The sequence below is a fragment of the Dryobates pubescens genome, chromosome 35 (assembly GCF_014839835.1).
Source record: "Dryobates pubescens isolate bDryPub1 chromosome 35, bDryPub1.pri, whole genome shotgun sequence".
NCBI classification, from domain to species: Eukaryota; Metazoa; Chordata; class Aves; order Piciformes; family Picidae; genus Dryobates; species Dryobates pubescens.
In genome coordinates this window covers 1,516,708-1,542,043 of record NC_071646.1, presented here as the reverse complement: position 1 = coordinate 1,542,043, position 25,336 = coordinate 1,516,708, and the positions used below count along the sequence as shown (strand labels likewise).

Genomic DNA, 25,336 nt, shown 5'->3' with positions numbered 1-25,336 from the left:
CCCCTCTGCTGTCCCCAGGGCAGGCTCAGCCCTCACCATGCAGGGCTCCTGCCCCGAGCCAGGGGCTTTCCCACCCCAAACCCAGCCCCTCATCCCCGGGCAGGATTTCCTCCTGAGGGTGGAAATACGTAGGAAAATGATGGAAGAGCCTTTGGCATCAGTCAGCTTCACATCCTGCCTCCTCCAGAGAGCTTGGACCGGGCTGGACTTTGTTCTGCTATTAATAGGAGATGTATCAGCTTGGAGAGGAGGAAACTCCTCCAGGGTTAAGGCAACAGGTGGGAAGGGAGTGGCACAGGCTGCTTCCAGGTGTTTGCTCAGCTCTCTGTGTGGGGCACAGCAACTGCCTGGTTGGATTTTAACCCCCCTGTACTTTCTGAGCTGGCTGCATCCTGCAGCTCTCCACATTGCTGCTGGTGAGGGCTGCAGGTCTGGCCCAGCCGTGGGAAGCTTCGGGATGTGGGGAAGGAGCTGCATCCTTCATGCCCAGCTTGGGGAGGGGGTGGCTTCTGAGGGCTGAAGTGGGGCTGGCACCCAGTGCAGGGACTCTGGTTGTGGGGCTGGAATCAGCTCCAGGTCCTTCCTACTTCCCTCCCTCCCTCTCTCCATCCCTCCCTCCCTTCCTCTTTCTCTCTTTCTCCCTCTGTGCCTCCATCCATCCCTTCATCCATCCCTGCATCACTCCCCCCCCCCCCTCCATCCATTCATCCCTCCATCCCTCTTTCCCTCCCTCCTTCCTTCCCTCCTTCCCTCCATCCTCCTGGCTGGGCAGGGGCTGCTCCAGAAGCTGGGAATGCAGCATCTCTCCCTGTTCAGCAGGAGCAGCAGGATGGATGGCTGGACCCCACAGCCCCAGAGGTGAAGGCTGCTGCTTTATCCTCCTCACGGCTGCTCCTCCCTCCCCCGGGTTATAAATGGGTGTGAATTGTCTCCCCTGATAGGCATAACCTCCATCCCCAGCTCCCACACCCCAGGGAGGTGCCCCTCCAGGGCTTGCTTTGCTTCCTGGCCCTCAGATGTTTGATGTCTTCCCAGATGCTTCGGACGTTTCTGGCTGCTCCCAACACAGCTGCCTGCGAGGGGGAAGGGAGGCAGGGAGGGAGGGAAGGGTGGGTGGGTGGATGGAGGTGGGGGATGCAGAGTGAGCCCCCACCACCCGTGGCAGTGCTGCCCCAGGCTCCCATCCCCGGGCTGGGGGAGCTGGGGCTGGCTGCAGCCTTCTCTCCACCACGGGATCCCGGAGGATAATTTTCTGCTCGGTTTCCCTCGTCCCTCCCAGCACTGAGCAGGTGCCGCAGGCAGGGCTGAGCCCGCCCCCAAGTCGTCCTCCCTGCCCCAGCCTGCCCTGGTTCCTGGGGTCTTTGCATGAGGATTGGGATTGTCCCTCCCCGTCCCTGGCTGTGGGGACAGGGACAGCCCTCTGGGGAGCTCAAGCAGCCTCTGCCCCAAAGCTTTGCCAAAGGACTGTCCCCAAGAGCCACAACAGAGCAGGACCAGTTGTTGTGGAGGGGGTTTGAGGGGGGTTACAGAGCCCCTGAGCCCTCGGCAGGGAGGACCTGAGGGCTGCCCTCGGGCTGGGCTGCTCCTGGGTGGGTCCAACTCTTGTGGGGTTACAGAGATAAACTCTCTGGCGTCTGCCAGCAAGGAGTGAAAGCCTCACCCTGAGCCTCCCTTTCCTTCCCTTCCCACCCCAGGAGGGTGCCCCAGGGCATGCAGAGCCCAGGAGATGCTGGCCAGGCTGGCAGGCAGGGTGCTGACACTGGGAGCTGGACCATGCTGCAACCAGCAGACGCTCTCAAATCACACTGAAAGGAGCAAGAAGTGTCCAGGAGAGGCTTTGGGGCTGGATTTACTGCTCAGTGATCTCGTGGCAGGGTAGGGGGGGAGTGGAACTAGATGGTTTTTAAGGTCCCTTCCAACCCAAACCATTCTATGATTCTATTCCCTTCTCCTTCCCTATCTCCATCCCCTTTCCCATCACCACCCCCTTCCCCATCCCTATCCCCTTCCCCAGCTCCTGGCTGCTCCACCAGTCCCCACTCAGCTGCTGGTGGAGGCAGGACCACGTTTGCCAGGTGCTGTCCCCGTGTGGGCCCAGCTGCATCCCACTGGCAGGGGCAGGAGCCCCGGGCGGAGCAGCTCCGAACGTCAGCAAGATGCAGCAGCTTCTCTTGGAGACAAGAAGGGGTTTGTGGCTTTGTCAGCCACACAAATCAGTCTTGATTTTATTGCTTTTGGGTTCAGAGCTCATTTTCTTTGTTCAGCTTCCAGCAGCCCAGAGCTGCCAGCTTCTGGGATTTCTGTTTTTCCAGGAAAAGCCCAGGGCTGGGGGCAGGGAGCGGAGGGCTGGGGGCAGGGAGCGGAGGGCTGGGGGCAGGGAAGGTTTCCAGCCTGCCCTCCCACTCCTCAAGGCCTTCTTTTCCCTCTTGTTCTGGGTGTTTTTTCCCCCCAGTTAGAAAGCAAAAAGGAGCTGCTGGAGTGAGGTGCCCAAGCTGGCAGGGGCTGGGACCTGGGCTGCTGAGGGGCTGAAAGCTGCCTGGCTTGCAGGAAATGTGTTTGCAGCAGGAGTAAGCCTGGCCTGGGCTAATTGGGAGCCATCTGGTCCCAGGGTCAGGATGGAATGGAGGGGGGGAGGATGTGTCTGAGAGAGCTGCTGTGAGTGACAGTCAACAGCTGGACTGGGAGGGGACAGTGGGGACCAGCCTGGTGACAATGGTGCTGCTCCAGTGGGTGCTGTGCGCTGGAGGAGGGTGCTGGCTGGCAGAGACTTCCAAGAGCATGGAGTCCAACCACTTGCCTCGAGGTCACAGCCTCACCACTGCTGCTGAGCCACCACCACAATGTCCCTCAGCACCCACAGGGCTTTCAAACACTGCATTATTGTTCCCTAACACCACAGAGTCACAAAGGCTGGAGCAGACCTCTGAGACCAGAACAAGAGGACACGGTCTCAAGCTGTGCCAGGGGGGGTTTAAGCTGGGTGTTAGGAAGAAGCTCTTCATAGAGATTGGCCACTGGGATGTGCTGCCCAGGGAGGTGGTGGAGTCCCTATCCCTGGGGGTGTTTAGGAAGAGACTGGGTGGGCTGCTTGGTGCCAGGGTTTAGTTGATTAGATGGTGCTGGGTGATAGGTTGGACTGGATGATCTCAAAGGTCTCTTCCAGCCTGGTTTGTTCTGTTCTGGTCTAGTCTAGTCTAGTCTAGTCTAGTCTATCAAGGCCAACCATCAACCCAACACCACCATGGCCACCAAGCCCTGCCCGCAGGTGCCACGGCCATGCAATTTCTGAGCACCTCCAGGGGATGGCCACTCCACCACCTCCCTGGGCAGCCTCTTCCAGTGCCTGACCACTCCCTCAGCAAAGACCTTCTCACAGGAAGAGTAATCGGCCACTGGGATGTGCTGCCCAGGGAGGTGGTGGAGTCCCCATCCCTGGAGGCGTTCAAGAGGGGATTGGAGGTGGCCCTTGGAGCCATGGCTCAGTTAGTCGGGAGGTGTTGGGTGAGAGCTTGGGCTCGATGATCTCTGAGGTCTTTCCTCAGTGATTCTGTGATGGGTTCTGTGATTCACCCCCGCCCTGTGCCCCCCGGCAGGTGCCCGGCGTGCAGCATGCGGCGCTCCTGACCCCCGCGGCAGGAAGAGCTGCTGGGGGCGCCCGGAGCGATGTCCGCCACGCGCGGCAGTGGGGAGCGCTGGCAGTCCCTGGAGTCGGTGGGCATCAGCCGGAAGGAGCTGGCGCTGGCGGAGGCCCTGCAGATGGAGTACGATGCCCTGTCCCGCCTGCGGCAGGACAAGGAGGAGAGCAGCGCCAAGCGGCGAGGGGAGCAGGCTCTCATCTCCTGGGAGGACCCTGCCCGGCGCAACGGCTGCGCCGCCATCAAAGCCTCCCGCGGCCTCTCCGGCTCCGACCCCGCGCTCAGCTGCGACCTCTCGCCGCTGCCCGAGGCCCCCTCCGCGCCCGCACCCCCCCCCGGCCCCAGCCCGCCCCAGCCGGACCCCCAGCCCTGGCTGAAGGGACCCCTGGCCGGGGACTACCTGTACATCTTCGAGGGGTCCGGAGGGGACTTCCCGGAGGAGCCCCTCGACGGCACCTCCTCACCCCGGGACGGGGGAGGCGGCTCCCCGAAGAAGCTCTCGCCGCCCCCGCTGCCGCCCCGGCACCCTCTGTGGAGCTCTCCCGAGGGCAGCCGGCGCTCAGGGAAGGGATCCCCCCCCTCCTCCAAAGGACCCCAGCCCAGGGACATCAACATGTTCTCAGCAGCCCAGGAGCGGGCTCAGGGCAAGCTGCTCGGGCGCCGCATCTCCGAGGAGGATCCCTACGGCATCGCCGACGCCATCACCTGCCTCAACCTCAAGTCCACCTACGAGTCCCAGGTGCTGAGGGAGGCCTCCCGGGGCTGGAAGGAGGGCAGGAGCATCTTTGAGAAGGAGTCGAGCGGCAAGCCGGTGGCACGGAGCAAGACCATGCCCCCCCAGGTGCCCCCCCGCACCTACGCCTCCCGCTTCGGCGGCCGCAAGAATCAGGCCCCCAACAAGAACCGCAGGATCTCCGTCGACCCGGTGAGAGGAGAGGGCAGCAAAGCTGGGGAGGGGGCTGGGGAGGAGCAGCTGAGGGAGCTGGGGGTGCTCAGCCTGCCAAGGAGGCTGCGGGGAGACCTTCTGGCGCTGGAAGGAGGCTGGAGGCAGCTGGGGGTTGGCCTCTTCTCCCTAAGGAGCAAGCGGCAGGAGGAGAGAAAAGGATCTCAAGCTGCACCGGGGGAGGTTTAGGTTGGACACCAGAAGCAGCTCCCTCGCTGAAAGGGTTCTGAGAGGCTGGAGCAGGCTGCCCAGGGGGGTGGCCGAGTCCTCACCCCCCGGAGGTGTTTAAAAGCCACAGAACTGTTTCGCTTGGCAAAGCCTTTTAAGCTCATCCTGTCCCACCGAGGCTGGGGCTAACCCTTGGCCCTCAGCACCACATCTCCCTGGCTTTGAAACACCTCCAGGGGTGGTCTCTTTAAAATGCTCCAGGCAACAAGTCCCAGTTCTGAGGGGGAAAAAAATGGCCACATGTGGTGCCTGGGGACAGGGCTGAGTGGTGGGCTTGGTACAGGAGGGTTAGTGGCTGCACTCGATGACCCTAAAGGTCTTTTCCACCCTCAGTGATTCTCTTTGGAGGAGGATGGGACAAGTAATGGGAGGAATCTCCTTCCCTGCGGGGTGCCCCCTCCCCGGGGAGGGAGGGATCCCCCCTGGGGGCTGCGAGGAGCCGCTCTGGGCTTCCTCGGTGCCAGGAAGGGATTGTAAAGGGGCATGAAAATCGTCTTTAGCGTCTCTGCCTTTCTCTGCCTCCCAGGAGCTGCTGGCTGGGTTAATTGCTCTGACAGTGGGACCATTGTTCACTGCCAAAGGGCCCCGGAGGCCCCGGGGACCCCCACGTGTTGGGGGGAGCCTGGCACGGTGGTGGTGCCGCCTGCCCGCGGGGCTGGGCACGGGCAGGGCTCTGCTGCTGGTGGCGTGGGGACCGTCCCTGCCCCTCCTGCGATGGCCCCACTCCCATCCCTGCCCATCCCTCATCCCCCTGGGGAATCTGCCCCCTGGAGGGGTTGGAAGCAGGCTGGAAATGGCCAGCAAGACCTTGGCTCCCCGTGCAGCCCTGGGGAAGGTGCTGGGATGGATGGAGCATGGAATGGTTTGGCTTGGAAGGGGCCTTAAGGGTGGTGGAGGTCCCATCCCTTGAGACATTCAAGATCAGGCTTGATGGAGCTCTGAGCAACCTGAGCTGGCTGGGGGTGTCCCTCCTGACTGCAGAGGGAGTGGACTGGATGACCTTTGGACATCTCCAACCCAACCCAACCCAACCCATTCCCTGGCTGTGATTGCTGAGTGCTGGAATGCATTGCCCTGCATTCAGAGATGCAACCTGCACTGGGAGTGAAGCTCTGCCCCAGGCTGGGACTGGCTGGAAAAGTCAGGATGGGAGTTTAGGTTGGATAGCAGGAGAAGAGTGGTCAGGTGTTGGCACAAGCTGCCCAGGGAGGTGGTGGAGTCCCCAGCCCTGCAGGTGTTTGTGTCCATGGCACCTGGGGACAGGCTTTGGTGGCCATGGTGGTGCTGGGCTGAGGGTTGGACCTGATGATCCCAGAGGGCTTTTCCAACCTTAATGATTCTCTGAAGGGAGAGGTTGATTTCCAGAGGCTGACAAAGCCCCTGCTGGGTGGGTGCTGTGCTGGGTGGGTGGTGTGCTGGAGTTGGGTGGTGTGCTGGAGCTGGCTGGGTGATGTCCTGGAGCTAGGTGATGTGCTGGAGCTGGGTGGTGTCCTGGAGCTGGGTGGTGTCCTGGAGCTGGGTGATGTGCTGGAGCTGGGTGATGTGCTGGAGCTGGGTGTTGTGCTGGAGCTGGGTGGTGTCCTGGAGCTGGGTGGTGTGCTGGAGCTGGGTGTTGTGCTGGAGCTGGCTGGGTGTTGTGCTGGAGCTGGGTGTTGTGCTGGAGCTGGGTGGTGTCCTGGAGCTGGCTGGGTGTTGTCCTGGAGCTAGGTGTTGTCCTGGAGCTGGGTGGTGTCCTGGAGCTGGGTGGTGTCCTGGAGCTGGGTGATGTGCTGGAGCTGGGTGTTGTGCTGATGCTCTGCTCCCCAGGCTGCTCCCAGGCCGCACTCCTTCACCAACGGCTATGAGCTCTTCGAAGTCTCCGAGGAGAGGGACGAGGAGGTGGCTGCCTTCTGCCACATGCTGGATGTGTGAGTACCTGGCCAGGGCTGGAGCATCCCACTAGAGAATGCCCCAAACCTGGTGGGTTTTTATGGGGGGGGTGTGTGGCACAAACCCCGAAGCAAGGCAGCACCCCTGAGCCACCCCTGCCTCTGCAGGCTGCGGTCCGGCTACAGCACCAAGGACTACTCCCTCACTGGCTTGGTGTGGAGCTCTGTCAACCTCAGCCCTGAGCAGCTGGGCCACGGGGTCAGCCTGAAGGTGACAGTGGTGTGTGACAGCCTGCGGGAGCCTCTCACCTTCACCTGCGACTGTAAGTGCCCTGCGCTGGCAGCGGCGGGGGTGGGGATGCCAGGCTCCAGCCAGCCCTGGGTAAAGCCTCGGCGTGGAGCCCACCCCCCCTGGAGGCCACAGTGCTGCTTCTCCCCCCTGCAGGCTCCTCCACCGTGGACCTGCTCATCTACCAGGCGCTGTGCTACACCCACGACGAGCTGCGCGCCGTCGACGTCGAAGACTTCGTGCTCAAGATCTGTGGTTTGGAGGAGTTCCTGCAGAGGTGAGCGGTGTGCTGGGGCTGGGGCAGGGGGACACACACCAGCAGGGCCAGGGAGGGGATTCTCCCCCTCTGCTCAGCTCTGGGGAGACCCCACCTGCAGTACTGCCTCCAGCTCTGGAGCCCCTATCGCAAGAGGGATCTGGAGGTGCTGGAAGGTGTCCAGAGCAGGGCCAGGAGGATGAGCAGAGGGCTGGAGCTGCTCTGCTGTGAGGACAGACTGAAGGAGTTGGGGCTGTTCAGGCTGGAGAAGAGAAGGCTCTGAGGTGACCTCATTGTGGTCTTCCAGGATCTGAAGGGGGCTCCAAGAAGGCTGGGGAGGGACTGCTCAGGCTCTCAGGGAGTGCTAGGACTAGGGGGAATGGAATGGAGCTGGAGGTGGGGAGATTCAGGCTGGAGGTGAGGAGGAAGTTCTTCCCCATGAGAGTGGTGAAGCCCTGCAATGGGTTGTCCAGGGAGGTGGTTGAGGCCCCAGCCCTGGAGGTGTTTAAGCCCAGGCTGGATGAGGCTCTGGCCAGGCTGATCTAGTGTGGGGTGTCCCTGCCCATGGCAGGGGGGTTGGAACTGGCTGATCCTTGGGGTCCCTTCCAACCCTGACTGATTCTATGATTCTATGACACACAACTCAGCTCCCCCCAGGGCTCATCTGCTCAGCAGGGCTCAGCCCATGCATGGCTCCAGCTGGCTGTGATGGATGGCTGGGACTGGAGCAGCTCTGTGAGGAGCAAAGGCTGAGAGCCCTGAGGGTGAGAGCCTGGAGGAGCAGCCCCAGAGGGGAGCTGAGCAATGCTCAGAGGAAGCTAAAGGGTGGAGGGCAAGAGGCTGGGGCTGGGCTCTTGTCAATGGTGCCCAGGGACAGGACAAGGGGCAGCAGTTTGTAGACTGGAACCCAGGAGGTTTCACTTGAGCTTAAAGAGAAACTTCTCTGCTGTGAGGCTGCTGGAGGCCTGGAGCAGGCTGCCCAGAGAGGTTGTGGAGTCTCCTTCTGTGGAGAGATTCCAAACTTCCCCTGGCCATTGTGCTCCAGGGCTGTGGGTGCCCTGCTGGAGCAGGGGGCTTGGACTGATGCTCTCCAGAGGTCCCTTCCAGCCCACACCGAGCTGGGATTGTATGATCCTGGCATGATGGACTGTTGGGACTGATCCCAGTGTGCACAGCAGGAGCTTCTCCACTGCATTTCCTGGCCCCTGAGCCACAGCCACGCTCTGGCCAGAAGCACCATGTTGGGAGCTTCTTTCCTGGCAGCAGAGTGTTCCTCCTGCTCAGCCCCATGTGCCTGGAGGAGAGCCTGGAAGCCAGGGGGCTGCCAAAAAAGCTCTTTGGAGGAGTGTTAACAGTAACAGTCGTGTCCCTGAGAGCAGAGCCAGAGCCCAGCTGCTCCCAGCCTCCTGGGGAAGCTGCAGGAGAAGGTGGAATAGGGATTGGCTAGAGACAGGGTAAGGAATGGCCTCAGGTTGCACCAGGAGAGGTTCAGGTTGGACGTGAGGAACAATTTCTGCCCCAGAAGTGCTGCCCAGGCTGCCCAGGGCAGTGGTGGAGTCCCCATCCCTGGAGGGGTTTCCAGGCTGTGGAGATGTGGTGCTGGGGGCCATGGTTCAGAGGTGCCCTGGCAGTGCTGGGTTGGGGTCAGACTGGATGGTCTCAAAGGTCTCTTCCAACCCCAACGATTCTGTGGTCCCTGCACCTCTCCCCATCCATCTCCAGAAGCCCAGCCCTGACCCCTCCTGCCTTGCAGCTTCTGTGCATCCCTGGCTGGGCTCTGACCCTGGAGGTCTCTTCCAACCCAGATAATTCTGATGCCAAGTGTTGAGGGGGAGCAGGTGTGGAGGCCACAGGGGCATCAGGGCTGTGGTGAGCTCCTCTGGCTGCAGAGCCAGGGATGCCTGATGGCAGCAGAGTCCTGCTCAGCTCCCTCCCTACCTTTCCTGGAGGTTCCCATCGGGATTTTGGGGTCTGCCAGCTCGGGAGAGCTCCAGGCAGGGAGAGATGCAGCAGCCACACATGGGCAGGCAGACGCTGTCCTTCCTGGCAGCTCGGAGCAGCCAGCTCCAGCTCCTGCTGCTGGAGCCCTGCCCTGGGCTGGCCCTGCCTCGGGGAGGCTGCAGGAGCTTTGCCATCGCCTCCAGGAGCTTTGCCATCGCCTCCAGGAGCTTTGCCATCGCCTCCAGGAGCTGCCAGTTTGGGCTCTAAAGGGGCAGCTGGGAACTGCTCAGCCTGGCAGAGCCAGCCCAGCTCCCAGGCACAGCTCAGGCCCCGCTGCTGGCTGCCTGGCAAGGGGTTGGTGCCAGTGGGGCAGAGCTGCCAGGTGCCCCAGGGCACGTGTGTGCATGTGTGTGTGCTCATGTGTGCACATGTGTGTGCTCATGTTTGCACATGTGTGTGCATGCTGTGTGCATGTGTGTGCATTCATATGCATGGGTGTGCATGCATGTGGGTGTTCATGTATGTGCATGCGTGTCTGTGTGCATGCATGCTCATGTGTGTGCATGCATGCTCATGTATGTGCGTGTGTGTCTGTGTGCATGCATGCTCATGTGTGTGCATGCATGCTCATGTATGTGCATGTGTGTCTGTGTGCATGTGTCTGTGTGCATGCATGCTTGTGTATGTGCATGTGTGTCTGTGTGCATGCATGCTCATGTGTGTGCATGCATGCTCATGTATGTGCGTGTGTGTCTGTGTGCATGCATGCTCATGTGTGTGCATGCATGCTCATGTGTGTGCATGTGTGTCTGTGTGCATGCATGCTCATGTGTGTGCATGCATGCTCATGTGTGTGCATGTGTGTCTGTGTGCATGCATGCTCATGTGTGTGCATATGTGTCTGTGTGCATGCATGCTCATGTGTGTGCATGCATGCTCATGTATGTGCGTGTGTGTCTGTGTGCATGCATGCTCATGTGTGTGCATGCATGCTCGTGTATGTGCATGTGTGTCTGTGTGCATGCATGCTCATGTGTGTGCATATGTGTCTGTGTGCATGCATGCTCATGTGTGTGCATGCATGCTCATGTATGTGTGTGTGTGTCTGTGTGCATGCATGCTCATGTGTGTGCATGCATGCTCATGTATGTGCATGTGTGTCTGTGCATGCATGCTCACGTGTGTGTATGCACTTGCATGTATGGTCATGTATGTACAATGTGTGCTCATGTGTGTGCCTGCCTGTGCCTGCCTGTCCACGTGTGTGCCCATGCCTGCATGTGTGTCCACGTGTGCACACGTGTGCCTGCTGACAGCCAGCCCCCTGGGGCCAGCGGTGTCCCCACCCAGCACAGCTCTCCTGCTGGGGGCTTTGGGCTGCCAGCATCCCTGTGCATCCCTGGCTGGCTCAGTGCAGCTGAGAGAGCACTTCCCAGGGGGTGAACCTCCTCACCCCTTGGCTGGGAGCAGCACCCTGGGAATGGAGCAGGATGGTCCCCAGCAAAGTGGTTTCCCAGGAGCTGCATCTCCCAGGGCCCTCAAAGGCCCTCTGAGAGAGCCCTGGGACATAAAGCCCTTTTGTCACCCCTCTTTTCTCTCTGCTGCTTCCCGTGGCTGAGGAGGTGCTGGAAGTGCCAAACCCCTCCCTGTGGAGCAGGCCAAGCCCTTGAGCTCTGCAAGCCAGCCTCAGCTGCTGCCTCTGGCTGCCTGCTTGCTTCGGAGGGGCAGGACCAGGCAGGGGTGTGCAGGATGGGTCCCCACCGCCTCCTCCCCATCCAGGCCATGGGGCAGGACGAGTCACTGCTGACCCCACACCAACTGGGCTCCGTGTCCCCATCCCCTGCAGCCTCCTGAGGGTGCCTTCCCCACCCCCCATCCTGCTGCCACGTCCTGCCCAGAGCCTTCTGCACCCCCAGGGCACCATGCCCATGGCTCTGCCAGGCCCCGCAGCTGGCAAAGAAAGTGGCTCTGGAGGACAAGTGCTGCAGGTCCCCCTCTGAGGGGGCTTCCCATGCTGGTGGGCATGGTGAGAGCAGGCTGCCAGCCCCTGCTCCAGGGCTCTCTGCTCTTGCTGTGACCTGGAGCATCCTCAGGTCCCTGCTGTGCCGGGCAGGCCCTGGCAGGGCTGGGTGCTCCACAGCCACTCCTGGCTCCGTCGCGCCGCTTGGGCTGGGCACAGCTCTGCTGGAGGATGCAGGGGAAGGAGGGACAACAATGGTTTATTCTTTGGGGTTTCCTTGCACCATTCTTTGGGGTTTCCTTGCACCACTCCTTGGCTTCCCTTGCACCATTCCTTGGGTTTCCTTGCACACCTGACCTGGTGCCACGAACGTCCCCTGGCGGGCGAGGCGCTCGGGGCTTGGCCGCTGGGCTGGGGCACCCCGGGCTGAGCTCTGGGGCACCTGATGGGCTGGGGCAGGGCTGTGGGCTCAGCTCTGGGCCTGTGTCCCTGCAGCAAGCACGCTCTGGGCAGCCATGAGTACATCCAGCACTGCAGGAAGTTCGACATCGACATCCGGCTGCAGCTGATGAAGAGGAAGGTGGTGCGCAGCGACCTGGCCCGCACGGTGGGTGCCCAGCTGGTGGGGGGCAGCGCTGGGGGGTGCCCACATCATCCCCCTGCTGCAGGAGCACCCCTGTGTGGCTGAGCTGAGGCACAGCATCTCTCCCATCTCCAGGCAAATGATGACCAGAGCCCTTCGACCCTCAACCACTACATCCACCTGCAGGAGAGACCAATCAAGCAGACCATCAGCAGGTAGAGAGGGCACAGCAGGGCTTGGCCCCAGCTGCCAGGTGCCCACCTGGCCAGGGCTGAGCTCTGCCTCTCTGTCCCCCAGGCAGGCCCTGAGTCTCCTCTTTGACACCTTCCACAACGAGGTGGATGCTTTCCTGGCAGCTGAGGTGAGCAGCAGGGCTGAAGGCTGTGGGTTTGGGGTCGCCTTGCCTCCTGTGCTGCTGACTCTTTCTCCTTTGGATGGGGCCCTGAGCAAGCTGCCCCAGCTGAAGAGCTCAGCAGCTGAAGCTGCAGCTGAAGAGCTGCCCCTGCTCACTGCAAGGGGTTTGATCACCTTGAAAGGTCCCTTCAAAACCAAACCAGTCTGGGATTTTATGAAGCTGTTGCTCATCTGAGGCTCCTTATCCACAACTCATGGCCATCCCCAGGAAGGGAAGGTCCTCATTCCTCCTCTCACCCAGGGGTGACAGCTCCAGCTGAGACCCTTGCTCTGGAGCATGCCCCAGCACCAGGCAGCCCAGGGCCTGCAGATGCTCCTTGGCCATCTCAAGGCATCTGCTGCTAAGGGCTGGGGTTGGTGCATTCTATGGTGACAGAGTCCCAGCGTGGTGTGGGTTGGAAGGGACCTCTGGAGATCATCCAGTCCAAGCCCCCTGCTCCAGCAGGGCACCCACAGCCCTGGAGCACAGTGGCCAGGGGAAGTTTGGAATCTCTCCACAGAAGGAGACTCCACAACCTCTCTGGGCAGCCTGCTCCAGGCCTCCAGCAGCCTCACACCACAGAAGTTCCTCCTCCTGTCCAGGTGGAACCTCCTGGGCTCCAGTTTGTGCCCTTTGCCCCTTGTCCTGTTGCTGGGTGCCACTGACAGAAGCCCAGCCTGAGCCTCTTGCCCTCCCATCCTCAGATCCTCTCTGGGGCTGCTCCTCACCAGGCTCTTGCTGAGCATTGGTTCTAAGATCTCTTGCCCTGGGGCACCAGAGAAGGGGCAGGGCCATGGCAGCAGAGGAAACCGAGACCCTGTGCATGTTGTGTGGCCTGTGGGGAGCAGCCTCTGCCCCCTTTGGCTGCCCAGGCAGCCCTTTGTGTCAGCCTCCTTGCTCTGCCCTGCAGGGAGACTTCCCCCTGAAGGCAGAAAGGGTGATCCAGTCGGTCATGGCCATCTGCAACGCCCTGGCTGCTGTGGAGTCCCAGGAGATCACAGCAGCCCTCAACCAGATGCCTCCCTGCCCGTCCCGCATGCAGCCCAAGATCCAGAAGGTAGGGGATGGGGATGGGGATGGGGATGGGGATGGGATGGGGATGGGATGGGGATGGGGATGGGGATGGGGATGGGGATGGGGATGGGGATGGGAATGGGAATGGGATGGGGATGGGATGGGGATGGGGTGGGGATGGGGTGGGGATGGGATGGGAATGGGATGGGGATGGGGATGGGGATGGGGATGGGGATGGGGATGGGATGGGGATGGGGATGGGGAGGAGGCTGCTTGCTGCAGGCTGCAGGGCTGGGGCAGGGGGAGCTTGGCCAGGAGGTGCAGAGGGGAAGCACAGTTCCACATTGGACTTCCTTCCCTCCTTGCTGCTGTTGAACCACGTGGAAAATTCCTCAAGAGCTGGGAGCAGGCAGCAGCTCCAGCAGCTGAGGGACCCAGGCTGGTTATGTAAAGCAGCCTTGGCCTGGCTGCCAGCAGCGTGGGGCTGGTCCTGGTGTTGCTTTTGTGCCTCCTCCTGGGTTTTGAGGTTTTGTTGGTTTGTGGTTGAGGGGTTTTTTGGTTGTTTTTTTCCTTTTTCCCCTCAACAGGATCCAAATGTTCTGGCCAAGAGGGAAAATCGAGGTATTGCTGTTCTCCTCCTCCTCCCCTTCTGGGCTCAAGTTCTGGGTGCTTTTCATCTTCAGCTCCCTCCCCTCTCGATCCTGAAGGCCAAAAACAAAAAGAGTTTGAAACCCTTCTGGTTCAAGCAGGGGTTGTCTGCAGGGAGGCTCTCGTTTCTCCTCTTGAACTCAGCCAAACCCAGAAGCTGGCACTCTCCCTCTCACCCACAGTGCCCCAGGGCACAGCCACAACCCAGCCCCGGGGGGGTCCCTCCCGCATCCCAAGCCCAGCCCGGAGCAACCTTGATGAGGGGCAGTGGAGGGCAGCAGCCCCCCCAGCTCCCCTCTGTCCCCCCTGCCCCTTCAGAGAGGATCGTGGAGAGCCTGACAGCTGCCATCCTCAACCTGGTGGAGCTCTACTGCAGCACCTTCAACGCGGACTTCCAGCCGGCGGTGCCGGGCAGCCGGGAGCAGGGGGCGGTGCAGGAGGCTCGGCTGCTGCCCTGCCCCCTCTCCTTCACCGTCTACGCCACCCACCGCATCCCCATCACCTGGGCTGCCAGGTAAGGGCAGCTGCCTGCCCCCTGCTCAGCCTCTGCCTGCCCATCCTGCGCCCCACAGAGCAAAGATGTCCCCAGCCCGGGTGGCCGAGCAGTGCGTCCCTGTCCGGGAGGAGAAGGCTCCAGGGGGACCTCAGAGCTGCCTGCCAGGACCTGAAGGGGTCCTGCAGGAAGGCTGCAGAGGGTGGCTGGAGACAGGCCAAGGGGGAATGGGTTGAAGCTGAGGCAGAGCAGGGTTAGAGTGGAGCTGAGGAAGAAGAGACTGAAGAGACTCTGGCACAGGCTGCCCAGGGAGGCTGTGGCTGCCTCCTGCCTGGGGGTGTTCAAGTCCAGGTTGGATGAGGCCTGGAGCATCCTGGGCTAGTGGAAGATGTCCCTGCCCATGTCAGGGGGGTTGGAGTAGATGATCTCTGAGGTCCCTTCCAACCTAAACCATTCAGCAGATGTGGAGATCATAAGAGCTGAGCCACCCCCAGCCTCCTGCAGGGCACCACTGCAGGTCAGGTTGGTTGGGGCTGTGAGCATCCTGCCCTAGGTGCAGCTGTCCCTGCTGACTGCATCCCTGCGCTGGATGAACTTTGCAGGTCCCTCCCCACCCAGACCAGCCTCTGATCCTGTGATCCCCTGCCTGGGGGGGTGGTGGTCCTCGCAGGCAATGAGGGCTGCTTGCAGCCGGCTGATGGTGGATGGGGCTGGGACAGACCCTTCCCAAGCTCTCCCATCCCAAGCCCGGGCATCCCCGGGGGCTGCAGCGTGGCTGCAGAGCTCTCCACAGCCCCAGGGATGTGACAGATGGCCCCGGTGCAGCAGGGCCGGGCCGCCCTCGCCCCACAGCAGCAGCCTTGCGCTCCTTTGTTCCACGCCGCGGTGCCCGTACCGCGTTTGGCCCCGCGGGGGGGGGTCCGGGCGGGCGGTGGGAGCCCACCGCGGGGAGGGTGTAGGAGGCAGCGGCGCCGGCAGCAGCCGCCCCGCCGGGGACCCCTCGCCTTTGTCCTGCCCTTAATGTATTCCCCCTGGTGACTGGCTCGGAACAAAGGGGGTAGCCTGGGAAATGCCAGCATCCCCTGACCTCCGGCGCCCCCCAGCCCTCCCCGGATTGTCGCTCGGCACCTGCCACATGGCAGGGCCCCCCCAGCCCCCCGTGTGACGGTATGCACGGTGCCATATGGTGATGGGGGCTCCCGGCTCCCTGCGTGTGTCCCCCCCAACCCCCTCCCAGCAGCAGCTCCTTTCCCAAGCTCAGCCTGCAGGCTTGGATCGGCGGCAGGACCCTCGCGGGGGAGGAGCAGAACCTTCACCCTCCTCACTTCACCGGGGCAGGGTGAAACCCCCAGCTGGGTGCCAGGCAAAGCCACCCCCCTCCCCACAGCCCACGGCTCCCTTTGCTCCCCTTGCAGCTATGAAGACTTCTACCTCTCCTGCTCCCTCAGCCACGGTGGGAAGGAGCTGTGCAGCCCCCTCCTCACCAGGAAGGCCAACGTCTACAAATACCTCTTCCACCTCATCATCTGGGACCAGCAGTAAGGCAGTGCCCTGGCTGGAGGGTGGGCAGGGGGTCCTGGTGCCACACTCAGCCACGCTGCCTTCCTCCTCCTCCTTCTCCCCTGCTGCAGCAGCTCCTCTCCAGGCCTCTCCCTGGGTTTTGGGTGCTGGAAGCTCTTGCCTCACCCCCCCGGGAATAGCACTGGTGCCGGTGCCAGCCCTGCCCGCCCAGGACCTGCGTCTCTTGCACCCAGGGCAGGGGAACTGCTCCAAAAATAGCCCTGGGAGCAGGCAGGGAGGCTGTGCCCAGCCCTGGCCACGCCTGGCACTGCCAGGGGAGGGGGGGGGGGGGGCAGGCAGAGTTTCAGGCACAGGATAATTTTAGAAGGCGCCGGTGCCCCCCAAGGACAGGCACCGAGCAGCCAGCGGGACGGCGGGCACCGGAGGTGTGGGGGCAACCCCCCACCCATGGCAGGGATGTAGCTGCCAGCCTGGGCTCCCCGGGAGCATAGGAGAGGAGCCTCAGCCCCGGGGTCCCACGCAGCCCCTCCCAGGTCAGTGTGTGGTGGGGGTGGGCGGGGGGTGGGTGTCACCTGCCTGGGCTCCCTGGTGCCAGGAGAGAAGCAGGGCACAGGAGCAGCTGGCTGCCCCCAAACCTGCCCACCCCTCACGGGGTGGCTCCCCACGATGTGGGACCTGTGTGCCACGCTGGGGGGGCACCTGGCACCCCCAGTGCCAGCGGCAAGGGCGACTGCTGGGCTGGGCTCTCCCAGCATCCCCGGGCGAGGGGCTGGCCGGTGCCACGGGGCGCTGGCAGTGCCCACGCCTGGCACAGCTCAGCCCCGGCTGCTCTCTTGCAGGATCTGCTTCCCTGTGCAGGTGAACCGACTGCCCCGGGAGACCCTGCTCAGCGTCACCCTCTTGGCCGTGCCGGTGCCGCCCCCGGGCAGCTCCTCCGACGCCAACAAGCAGCGGAGGGTGCCCGAGGCCCTGGGCTGGGTCACCACCCCCCTCTTCAACTTCAGGCAGTAGGTGCCACCGCCTCGGGCCAGGCAAGGGCCTGTGCTGGCATCCCTGGGGGGGGCCGGGAGGGTCGTGGCACCGGGGGCGGGGGGGGGGGTGGTCCGCGGCGGCGCCACCCTCCCGCCCTGGCAGAGCAGAGCCCGGCGCCAGGCTCTCAGCCCTGCTTCTCCTGCAGGGTCCTGACCTGCGGGCGAAAGCTGCTGGGCTTGTGGCCAGCGACCCAGGACAACTCCAGAGCCAGGTCCAGCGCCCCCAACTTCAACCAGCCCGACAGCGTCATCCTGCAGGTACGGCCCGGCGCCTGGGGGCGCTCCGGGGGGCACAGCCCCGAGCCCCGGCCGCGCCCCACACCCACCCTCTGCTTCTACCCCAGATCGACTTCCCCACCTCTGCCTTCGAGGTGAAGTTCACCAGCCCCCCCCCCGCCGAGTTCAGCCCCAAGTACGACTTCAGCAGCCTGGGGGAGGAGGATCAGAGCAGGCTGCGGGAGGCCATGCAGAAGAAGTCACTCTACTGGTAAGGGACCCAGCTGGGGGCTGGCATGCCAGGGGCATCCTGCTGGTAGACCCCCAGCACTGCCCTGGCATGCACAGCAGGTATCTGAGGGCCTGAGCCTGCCCCTGGCTGCTGGGGATGAGGTTGGAGCCTGGTGCTTGGCAGAGCTGCTGCCTGTTTGCTGTCCTCCCTGCTCTGTGGAGGGTCTCTCCAGCCCTGCTGCCCCCAGCAGGGAGAGCTGCCCAGCCCCCTGTCCGGCCTGGCATGGCCAAGCTGGCTGCAGTCCTCCGGTGCTGGCTATAAATGGGAGGATCAAGTGTCAGCAGCTGTGCCAGGATCTGCTGTGCAGGAGGTGCTGACTCTCCTTCCAAGCATGCCTGAAGTGCCTGGCCAGGGGAGGGGTCTCTGGGCAGGGGGACAGCCAGGGGACAGCTCAGGTTGCTGGGGTCCTGGCTCTCTCTTGGGGCGCAGGGTGGGGATGGGGAGAGTGCTCCTAGCAGCCTGGGTCCTGGCTGTGCCCTGGGGTCGGGGTGCAGGGAGGGGATGGGGTTGGGGGCAGCCCCCAGCATCCTGCAGGACCACACAAACCTTTCTGCTGGGCTTGGGGTCAGGCCAGCAGGATCCTGCCCCCCATCGGCTCCCTCTTCACCGGGGCAATGCCATGGGGGGCAGCAGGGAGGGCTCGGAGGGGGTTTATCAGTGTGCCCTGCAGGGTGGGGGCAGAGAGGTGGCACCTGTGAGCCTCACCCCATCCAGGCCATGCCCTCCCTTGCCCCAACGCTGAGCCATGCCCCTCGTGTGCCCTCTCCCCCCCCAGGCTGACGGATGCTGACCGCAGGCGGCTGTGGGAGAAGCGATGCCACTGCCACGCGGCGCCTGGCGCCCTGCCCATGCTGCTGGCCAGTGCCCCCAGCTGGGACTGGGCCTGCCTGCCAGACATCTATGCCCTGCTCAGCCAGTGGACCTACATGAGCCACCAAGATGCCCTGGGGCTCCTGCATGCCACGTAAGCTGTGGGTGGCAGGCTGTGGGTGCCGTGGGGATGCACACTCTGGCACTGCAGGTGCCATGGGGATGGCATGATCTGGCACTGCAGATGCCATGGGGATGAACACTCTGGCACAGCAGGTGCCATGGGGAGGGACTGCACACTCTGGCACTGAAGGTGCCATGGGGATGAACACTCTGGCACAGCAGGTGCCATGGGGAGGGACTGCACACTCTGGCACTGAAGGTGCCATGGGGATGAACACTCTGGCACAGCAGGTGCCATGGGGAGGGATTGGACACTCTGGCACTGAAGGTGCCATGAGGGTGGCATGCTCTGGCACTGGGGAAGCTGAAGGTGCTGTCCCCATGGTGCTGGTGCTGTCCCCAGGTTCCCAGACCAGGAGGTGAGGAGGACAGCAGTGCAGTGGATTGACTCCATCTCTGACACCGAGCTGCTGGACTACCTGCCCCAGCTGGTCCAGGTGTGTGGTGGCACTGGGAGGTGGCATGGGGTGCATAGCAGGACTGGGATACGGCATGGAGCACACAGAAGGACTGGCATGAGGTGCATGCCAAGGCTGAGGTGTGGCTGTGGGGTACCTGCCAGGACTTGGCTGGGCTGTGGCACGGGGGCGCATGCCAGGGCCGAGATGTGACATGGGGCTCATGCCAGTCCTGCTGTGCCCCCTAAATGCCCCCTCCCCAGGCCCTGAAGTACGAGTGCTACCTGGACAGCCCTCTGGTGCGCTTCCTGATGAAGAGAGCCATCTGTGACCTGAAGGTCACTCACTACTTCTTCTGGTGGGTTGAAGGGGGTCAGCAGCGCGGGAGGGAGGCTCGCCCAGAGCTCTCCTAACCCTGCCTGGTGCCCCTGCCCGGAGCAGGCTGCTGAAGGATGGCCTCAAGGACTCCCAGTTCAGCATCCGGTACCAGTACCTGCTGGCAGCGCTGCTCTGCTGCTGTGGCAAGGGCCTGCGGGAGGAGTTCGACCGCCAGTGCCTGCTGGTCAGCACCCTGGCCAGGCTGGCACAGCAGGTGCGGGACGCTGCGCCCTCCGCGCGCCAGGTGGGTGCCAGGGTGGGGGGGCGGGGAGCAGGAGGGGCTGGGCTGTGTCTCGGGCCCTCATCCCATGCCCAATTCATCCTATGTCCATCCCATCCCACCCACACCTTGCCCTATGTCAACCCCATCCCATGCCCACTCTGGCCCATGCCAACCCCTCCTATGCCCACCCCCTCCTATACTACCTCATCCCATGCCCACCCCATCCCATGCCCAACTCATCCTATGTCCATCCCATCCCACCCACACCTTGCTCTATGTCAACACCATCCCATGCCCACCCTGGCCCATGCCCACCCCATCCCATGCCCAATTCATCCTATGTCCATCCCATCCCCACCTTGTCCTATGCCCACCCATCCCATGCCCAACCCCTCCTATACTACCTCATCCCATGCCCACCCCATCCCATGCCCAATTCATCCTATGTCCATCCCATCCCCACCTTGTCCTATGTCAATCCCCTCTTTTGCCTCCCCCCCATGCCTACCCTCTCCCATGCCCATCCTCTGCCTTGCCTACCCCACCCCATGCCCACCCCACAGGGCATCCTCCGTGAGGGGCTGGAGGACGTCAAGCAGTTCTTCAAGGCCCATGGCTCGTGCCGGCTGCCGCTCAGCCCCAGCCTGCTGGTGAAGGGCATCGTGCCCAGGGTGAGTGCCAGGGCTGGGGGTGTTGGGGACGGCCCTCTGCCCGCACCCAGCTGGCCCTGACCGGGCTGCGCCTCTCCTCCCCGTGGCAGGACTGCTCCTATTTCAACTCCAACGCCGTGCCCCTCAAGCTCTCCTTCCAGAACGTCGACCCCCTGGGTGAGAACATCAGAGTCATCTTCAAGGTGAGCCCAGCCTCGGCCTGCCGGCCGCGCCCGGACCCCCGCGGCAGCCCCGCAGCCCCTCCCCGGGGCTGGCTCCGCCCCAGGCTCGCCCTGGGCTCTGATGGCTCTTCCCCTGGCGGCAGTGCGGCGACGACCTGCGTCAGGACATGCTGACCCTGCAGATGATTCGCATCATGAACAAGATCTGGGTGCAGGAGGGGCTGGACATGCGCATGGTCATCTTCCGCTGCTTCTCCACCGGCCGCGGCCGAGGTGAGCCGGCCCCCGGGGGCCCCCCGGCGGCACCGCGCCCCGGGGCACCTCGCTCGTGGGCTGGGGACGGCGCGGGAGGTCCTGGGGGCTCTGCTAGAGGAGGAGCTGCTGTGGGGAGCTGAGATTCCACCTTCGGGTCCGGTCCCACCAAGCCCTCCGCAGGAAGGTGGCTCTGCAGGCTGCCGCTTGGCGGTGGGGCTGGGGTCTCGGTGTCCCCCCTGGGTGGCATGGGTGGGATGGGTGGCATGGGTGGGTCTCACCTTGCCGTTCCTCCTGCCAGGCATGGTGGAGATGATCCCCAACGCCGAGACCCTGCGGAAGATCCAGGTGGAGCACGGCGTGACAGGGTCCTTCAAGGACCGGCCCCTGGCTGACTGGCTGCAGAAGCACAACCCCGAGGAGGATGAGTACGAGAAGGTGAGGAAGAGCCTGGCCAGGTCTCCTCTCCTCATCTCCCCCCAGCATGTCCAGCCTCTCTGCACAGCTGGTCTCTCCTTCCCTCCCTCTTCTCAGGCCGTGGAGAACTTCATCTACTCCTGCGCCGGCTGCTGCGTGGCCACCTACGTGCTGGGGATCTGTGACCGGCACAACGACAACATCATGCTGAAGACCACTGGCCACATGTTCCACATCGACTTTGGCAGGTTCCTGGGCCATGCACAGATGTTTGGCAACATCAAGAGGTGAAGAGCACCTCCAGCATCCCCTTGCCCCCTTGCTTGGCCTCCTCCACCTTTGGAGCTCACCTCGATGTCGCAGGGTGATGTCCCCTGTCACACGCAGGCTCACAGGGTGGTAGGGGCTGGAAGGGACCTCCAGGGATCATAGAATGGTCCAGGCTGGAAGGCACCTCCAAAGCTCATCCAGTCCAACCTGCCCCCAGCCAGCAGGGACATCCCCAGCTACATCAGGTTGCCCAGGGCCTCGTTGAGTCTTACCTCAGTGAGGGAAGGGACCTCAGCCACCTCCCTGGGCAACCAGTTCCAGTGTTCCACCACCCTCATAGTGAAGAACTTCTGCCTGTGTGACCTGTGATAGATTCTGTGACCCTGCTCTGGCAGGGGGGTTGAAGCCCCATCCTCTGGTGCTCAGAGCCCCATCCTCTGGTGCCCAGAGCCACATCCTCTGGTGCTCAGAGCCCCATCCTCTGGTGCCCAGAGCCCCATCCTCTGGTGCACAGAACCCCATCCTCTGGTGCTCAGAGCCACATCCTCTGGTGCTCAGAACCCCATCCTCTGGTGCTCAGAGCCACATCCTCTGGTGCTCAGAACCCCATCCTCTGGTGCACAGAACCCCATCCTCTGGTGCTCAGAGCCACATCCTCTGGTGCTCAGAACCCCATCCTCTGGTGCTCAGAGCCACATCCTCTGGTGCTCAGAACCCCATCCTCTGGTGCACAGAACCCCATCCTCTGGTGCTCAGAGCCACATCCTCTGGTGCACAGAGCCCCATCCTCTGGTGCTCAGAGCCACATCCTCTGGTGCTCAGAACCCCATCCTCTGGTGCTCAGAGCCACATCCTCTGGTGCTCAGAACCCCATCCTCTGGTGCTCAGAGCCACATCCTCTGGTGCTCAGAACCCCATCCTCTGGTGCTCAGAGCCACATCCTCTGGTGCTCAGAACCCCATCCTCTGGTGCTCAGAGCCACATCCTCTGGTGCTCAGAACCCCATCCTCTGGTGCTCAGAGCCACATCCTCTGGTGCACAGAACCCCATCCTCTGGTGCTCAGAGCCACATCCTCTGGTGCTCAGAGCCACATCCTCTGGTGCCCAGAGCCACATCCTCTGGAGGTGAGCCCTGGGCTGTGCTCACTCTCTGTGCCCCGGCGCAGGGACCGGGCACCCTTCGTCTTCACCTCGGACATGGCCTACGTCATCAACGGGGGGGACAAACCCTCCAGCCGCTTCCACGACTTCGTTGACCTCTGCTGCCAGGCCTACAACCTGATCCGCAAGCACACCCACCTCTTCCTCAACCTGCTGGGGCTGGTGAGCGCTGGCACTGCCCACACCTCTCCCCCCCTGCCCCTATCCCCCAGGGTCCCCCTGCCCCCCCCCCCGCCCACCCTCACCTCCTGCCTCGCCTCCCAGATGCTGTCCTGTGGCATCCCTGAGCTGTCTGACCTGGAGGACCTCAAGTACGTCTACGACGCCCTGAGGCCACAGGACTCCGATGCTGATGCCACCACCTACTTCACCAGGTAGGGGGCACGAGTGGGTGGCAGGGCAGGAGAGGACGGAAGGCAGCCTTTGGCCGGAGGCAGCGGCTCCGGCTGGGCACGTGGGTGTGCTGCTCCACGCTGAGCCCGGGGTGGCCCCGTTGCAGGTTGATCGAGTCCAGCCTGGGCAGCGTGGCCACCAAGCTCAACTTCTTCATCCACAACCTGGCACAGATGAAGTTCACGGGCTCAGATGCCCGCCCCACCCTCTCCTTCGCCCCCCGCACCCACACCATCAAGACGTGCGGCCGGATCCGCGACGTCTTCCTCTGCCGCCACGAGAGGGTCTTCAACCCCAGCAAGGGCTACGTGAGTGGGGACGGCCGGAGGGACCGCTTGGCTGCCCCTGTGCTTCGCCCCAGCGGCTCCAGGCGCCCATGCCCTGTCCCCATCCCCTCCCTCTGCAGACCTACGTGGTGAAGGTGCAGCGGGAGAGCCCGGCTGAGGTCACCTTCGTGCAGCGCACCTTCGAGGAGTTCCAGGAGCTGCACAACAAGCTGCGCCTCCTCTTCCCCTCCTCGCTGCTGCCCAGGTACCCCTGCAGGCCCCCCGGGGCTCCCCACTGCCCCCTCCCCGGGCTTTGCTGAGCGGCTCTGTCCCCACAGCTTCCCCAGCAGGTTCGTCATCGGGCGGTCGCGGGGCGAAGCCGTGGCCGAGCGGCGCAAGGAGGAGCTGAACGCCTACATCTGGCACCTCATCCACGCCGCCCCCGAGGTGGCAGAGGTGTGGAAATGGGCTGGGAGGGTCCCACGGAGGGGGAGGGGGGCTGCCAAAAGGGGGGGATGGTGCCAGGGTGCACTGGTGAGGTGGGATGGAAGTCTGGTGGGGGACAGTCACCACCACCACCGCTAACATCGCCTCCTCGCCCCGCAGTGTGACCTCATCTATACCTTCTTCCACCCCCTGCCTCGGGACGAGAAGGCAGCTGGCACCAACCCAACCCCAAAGCCAGCAGGTAAGGGAGGCTGGTGGCAGTGCCAGCAGCAGGCTGGCACCACGCAGGGCAGTGGTGGGGGGGGCTCCTGTCCCACCCATGTGCCTCCCATGCTCCTCTCCAGACGCCACGTGGGCTCGGCCCCTTGGGAAGGTCGGTGGGGAGGTGAAGCTCTCCATCTCCTACAAGAACAACAAGCTCTTCATCATGGTGATGCACATCCGGGGGCTGGTAGGTGCACAGCAGCTGTGGGCAGCAGGCTTGGGGTCCTCCCTGCCACTAGGCTCATGGAGGGCACCCCACTTTTACCCCACAGCCACCGCTGCAGGATGGCAACGACCCTGACCCCTACGTCAAGACCTATCTGCTGCCTGACCCCCAAAAGACAACCAAGAGGAAAACCAAAGTGGCTCGAAAAACCTGCAACCCTACCTACAATGAGATGGTACCGGGGTGGGGTGGAGGTGGGGGTGGGGGTGGGGGTGGGGATGGGGATGGAGATGGGATGTGGACAAGGACTGGGATGGGATGGAGATGGGGATGGAGACGAAGATGGAGATGGGGATGGGATGTGGACAAGGACTGGGATGGGATGGAAATGGGGATGGGGATGGAGATGGGGATGGGGATGGGGATGAGATGTGGACAAGGACTGGGATGGAGATGGGGATGGGGATGGGAATGGGATGTGGACGAGGACTGGGATGGGATGGAGATGGGGATGGGGATGGAGATGGGATGTGGACGAGGACTGGGATGGGATGGAAATGGGGATGGGGATGGGGATGGGAATGGGATGTGGATGAGGACTGGGATGGGATGGAGATGGGATAAAAGCAGGGATGGGATATGGACAGGGACTGGGACTGGGATGGAATGGAATAGCATAGAATGGAGATGGGGATGGGTGAGCCGGGGGGGTCTGTGTCTGAGGGTCTGCCCCACTGGTGCCCCGCAGCTGGTCTACGATGGGATCCCCAGGGGGGACCTGCAGCAGCGGGAGCTGCGCCTGAGCGTGCTGAGCGAGGAAGGCTTCTGGGAGAACATCCTCCTGGGGGAGGTTGGCATCCGCCTGCGGGACCTCGACCTGGCACAGGAGAAGATGGGCTGGTTTGCTCTGGGATCCCGCGGCCACGGCACCCTCTGAGGTCTCACCCCCCCCGGCTGGGGACTCCCAGCGCTGCTGCCACGGCTCTGCCTGCCCAGGGGCGTGCCCGTAGGGACCGGGCACTGCTGCGGGCATCTTCTTTGTTAAGTTTACCTTGTGTCAAGGGAGCAACCTGGGGAGGGAGGGGCAGGGAGGGCCGTGGGGCGCGTCAGGGTTGGGTTGGTTTTTTCCTTCCTTTGGGATATCTGTACTTTAACGTTTTCTAATACCGAGTAGCGTGCGGCCGGGCAGCGGGGCGGAGAGGAGGGGGCAGGGCAGGCGCCGCGGGGCTTCCCCGGGGGTGCTGTGCCCGCGGAGCTTCCCCCACACCGGGGACACCTCCAGCCAGGAGCTGCCTCGCCTGGAGCTGGGGGAGTCGCTCCCAAAGGAGCGCGGCGGCGGCGGCGGCAGGGCTGCGCGCGGCGCCCGTCCCGCGTGGCCGAGCCCCTCGGTGCCGCGGGGAGGAGGCCGTCGGGGGTCACCTTTCTCACCCCCCCACCGTGCCCTGCAGGACATCACCTCCTCGTCTGCCGCCCCGGGGCCGCCCGCGCCGGGCCGCGGGCTTGGTGCCTGTGGTGCTTTGTTTACAGCGAGAGCTCCGTAAACGGATGAAATGTTTCTCAGGAT

The 25,336-nt window shown here is 63.3% G+C and overlaps 1 protein-coding gene across 1 annotated transcript; it reads left to right on the top strand.

The window, feature by feature from the left end:
• Nucleotides 1-3,610: 3,610 nt before the first annotated feature.
• On the top strand, nucleotides 3,611-24,833 carry PIK3C2B (phosphatidylinositol-4-phosphate 3-kinase catalytic subunit type 2 beta). Its single transcript, XM_054176427.1, has 32 exons — nucleotides 3,611-4,560; nucleotides 6,613-6,713; nucleotides 6,843-6,997; nucleotides 7,120-7,240; nucleotides 11,616-11,727; nucleotides 11,839-11,918; nucleotides 12,001-12,064; nucleotides 13,008-13,154; nucleotides 13,699-13,732; nucleotides 14,078-14,273; nucleotides 15,668-15,790; nucleotides 16,613-16,780; nucleotides 16,951-17,062; nucleotides 17,149-17,291; nucleotides 18,088-18,276; nucleotides 18,649-18,742; nucleotides 18,967-19,061; nucleotides 19,145-19,325; nucleotides 19,868-19,975; nucleotides 20,065-20,157; nucleotides 20,280-20,409; nucleotides 20,690-20,826; nucleotides 20,923-21,092; nucleotides 22,242-22,398; nucleotides 22,501-22,610; nucleotides 22,736-22,937; nucleotides 23,036-23,160; nucleotides 23,234-23,351; nucleotides 23,502-23,583; nucleotides 23,687-23,793; nucleotides 23,879-24,007; nucleotides 24,521-24,833. The coding sequence occupies exons 1-32, from the start codon at nucleotides 3,664-3,666 to the stop codon at nucleotides 24,707-24,709; spliced, it is 4,869 nt and encodes a 1,622-aa protein (XP_054032402.1). The 5' UTR covers nucleotides 3,611-3,663; the 3' UTR covers nucleotides 24,710-24,833.
• The last annotated feature ends 503 nt before the right edge of the window (nucleotides 24,834-25,336 follow it).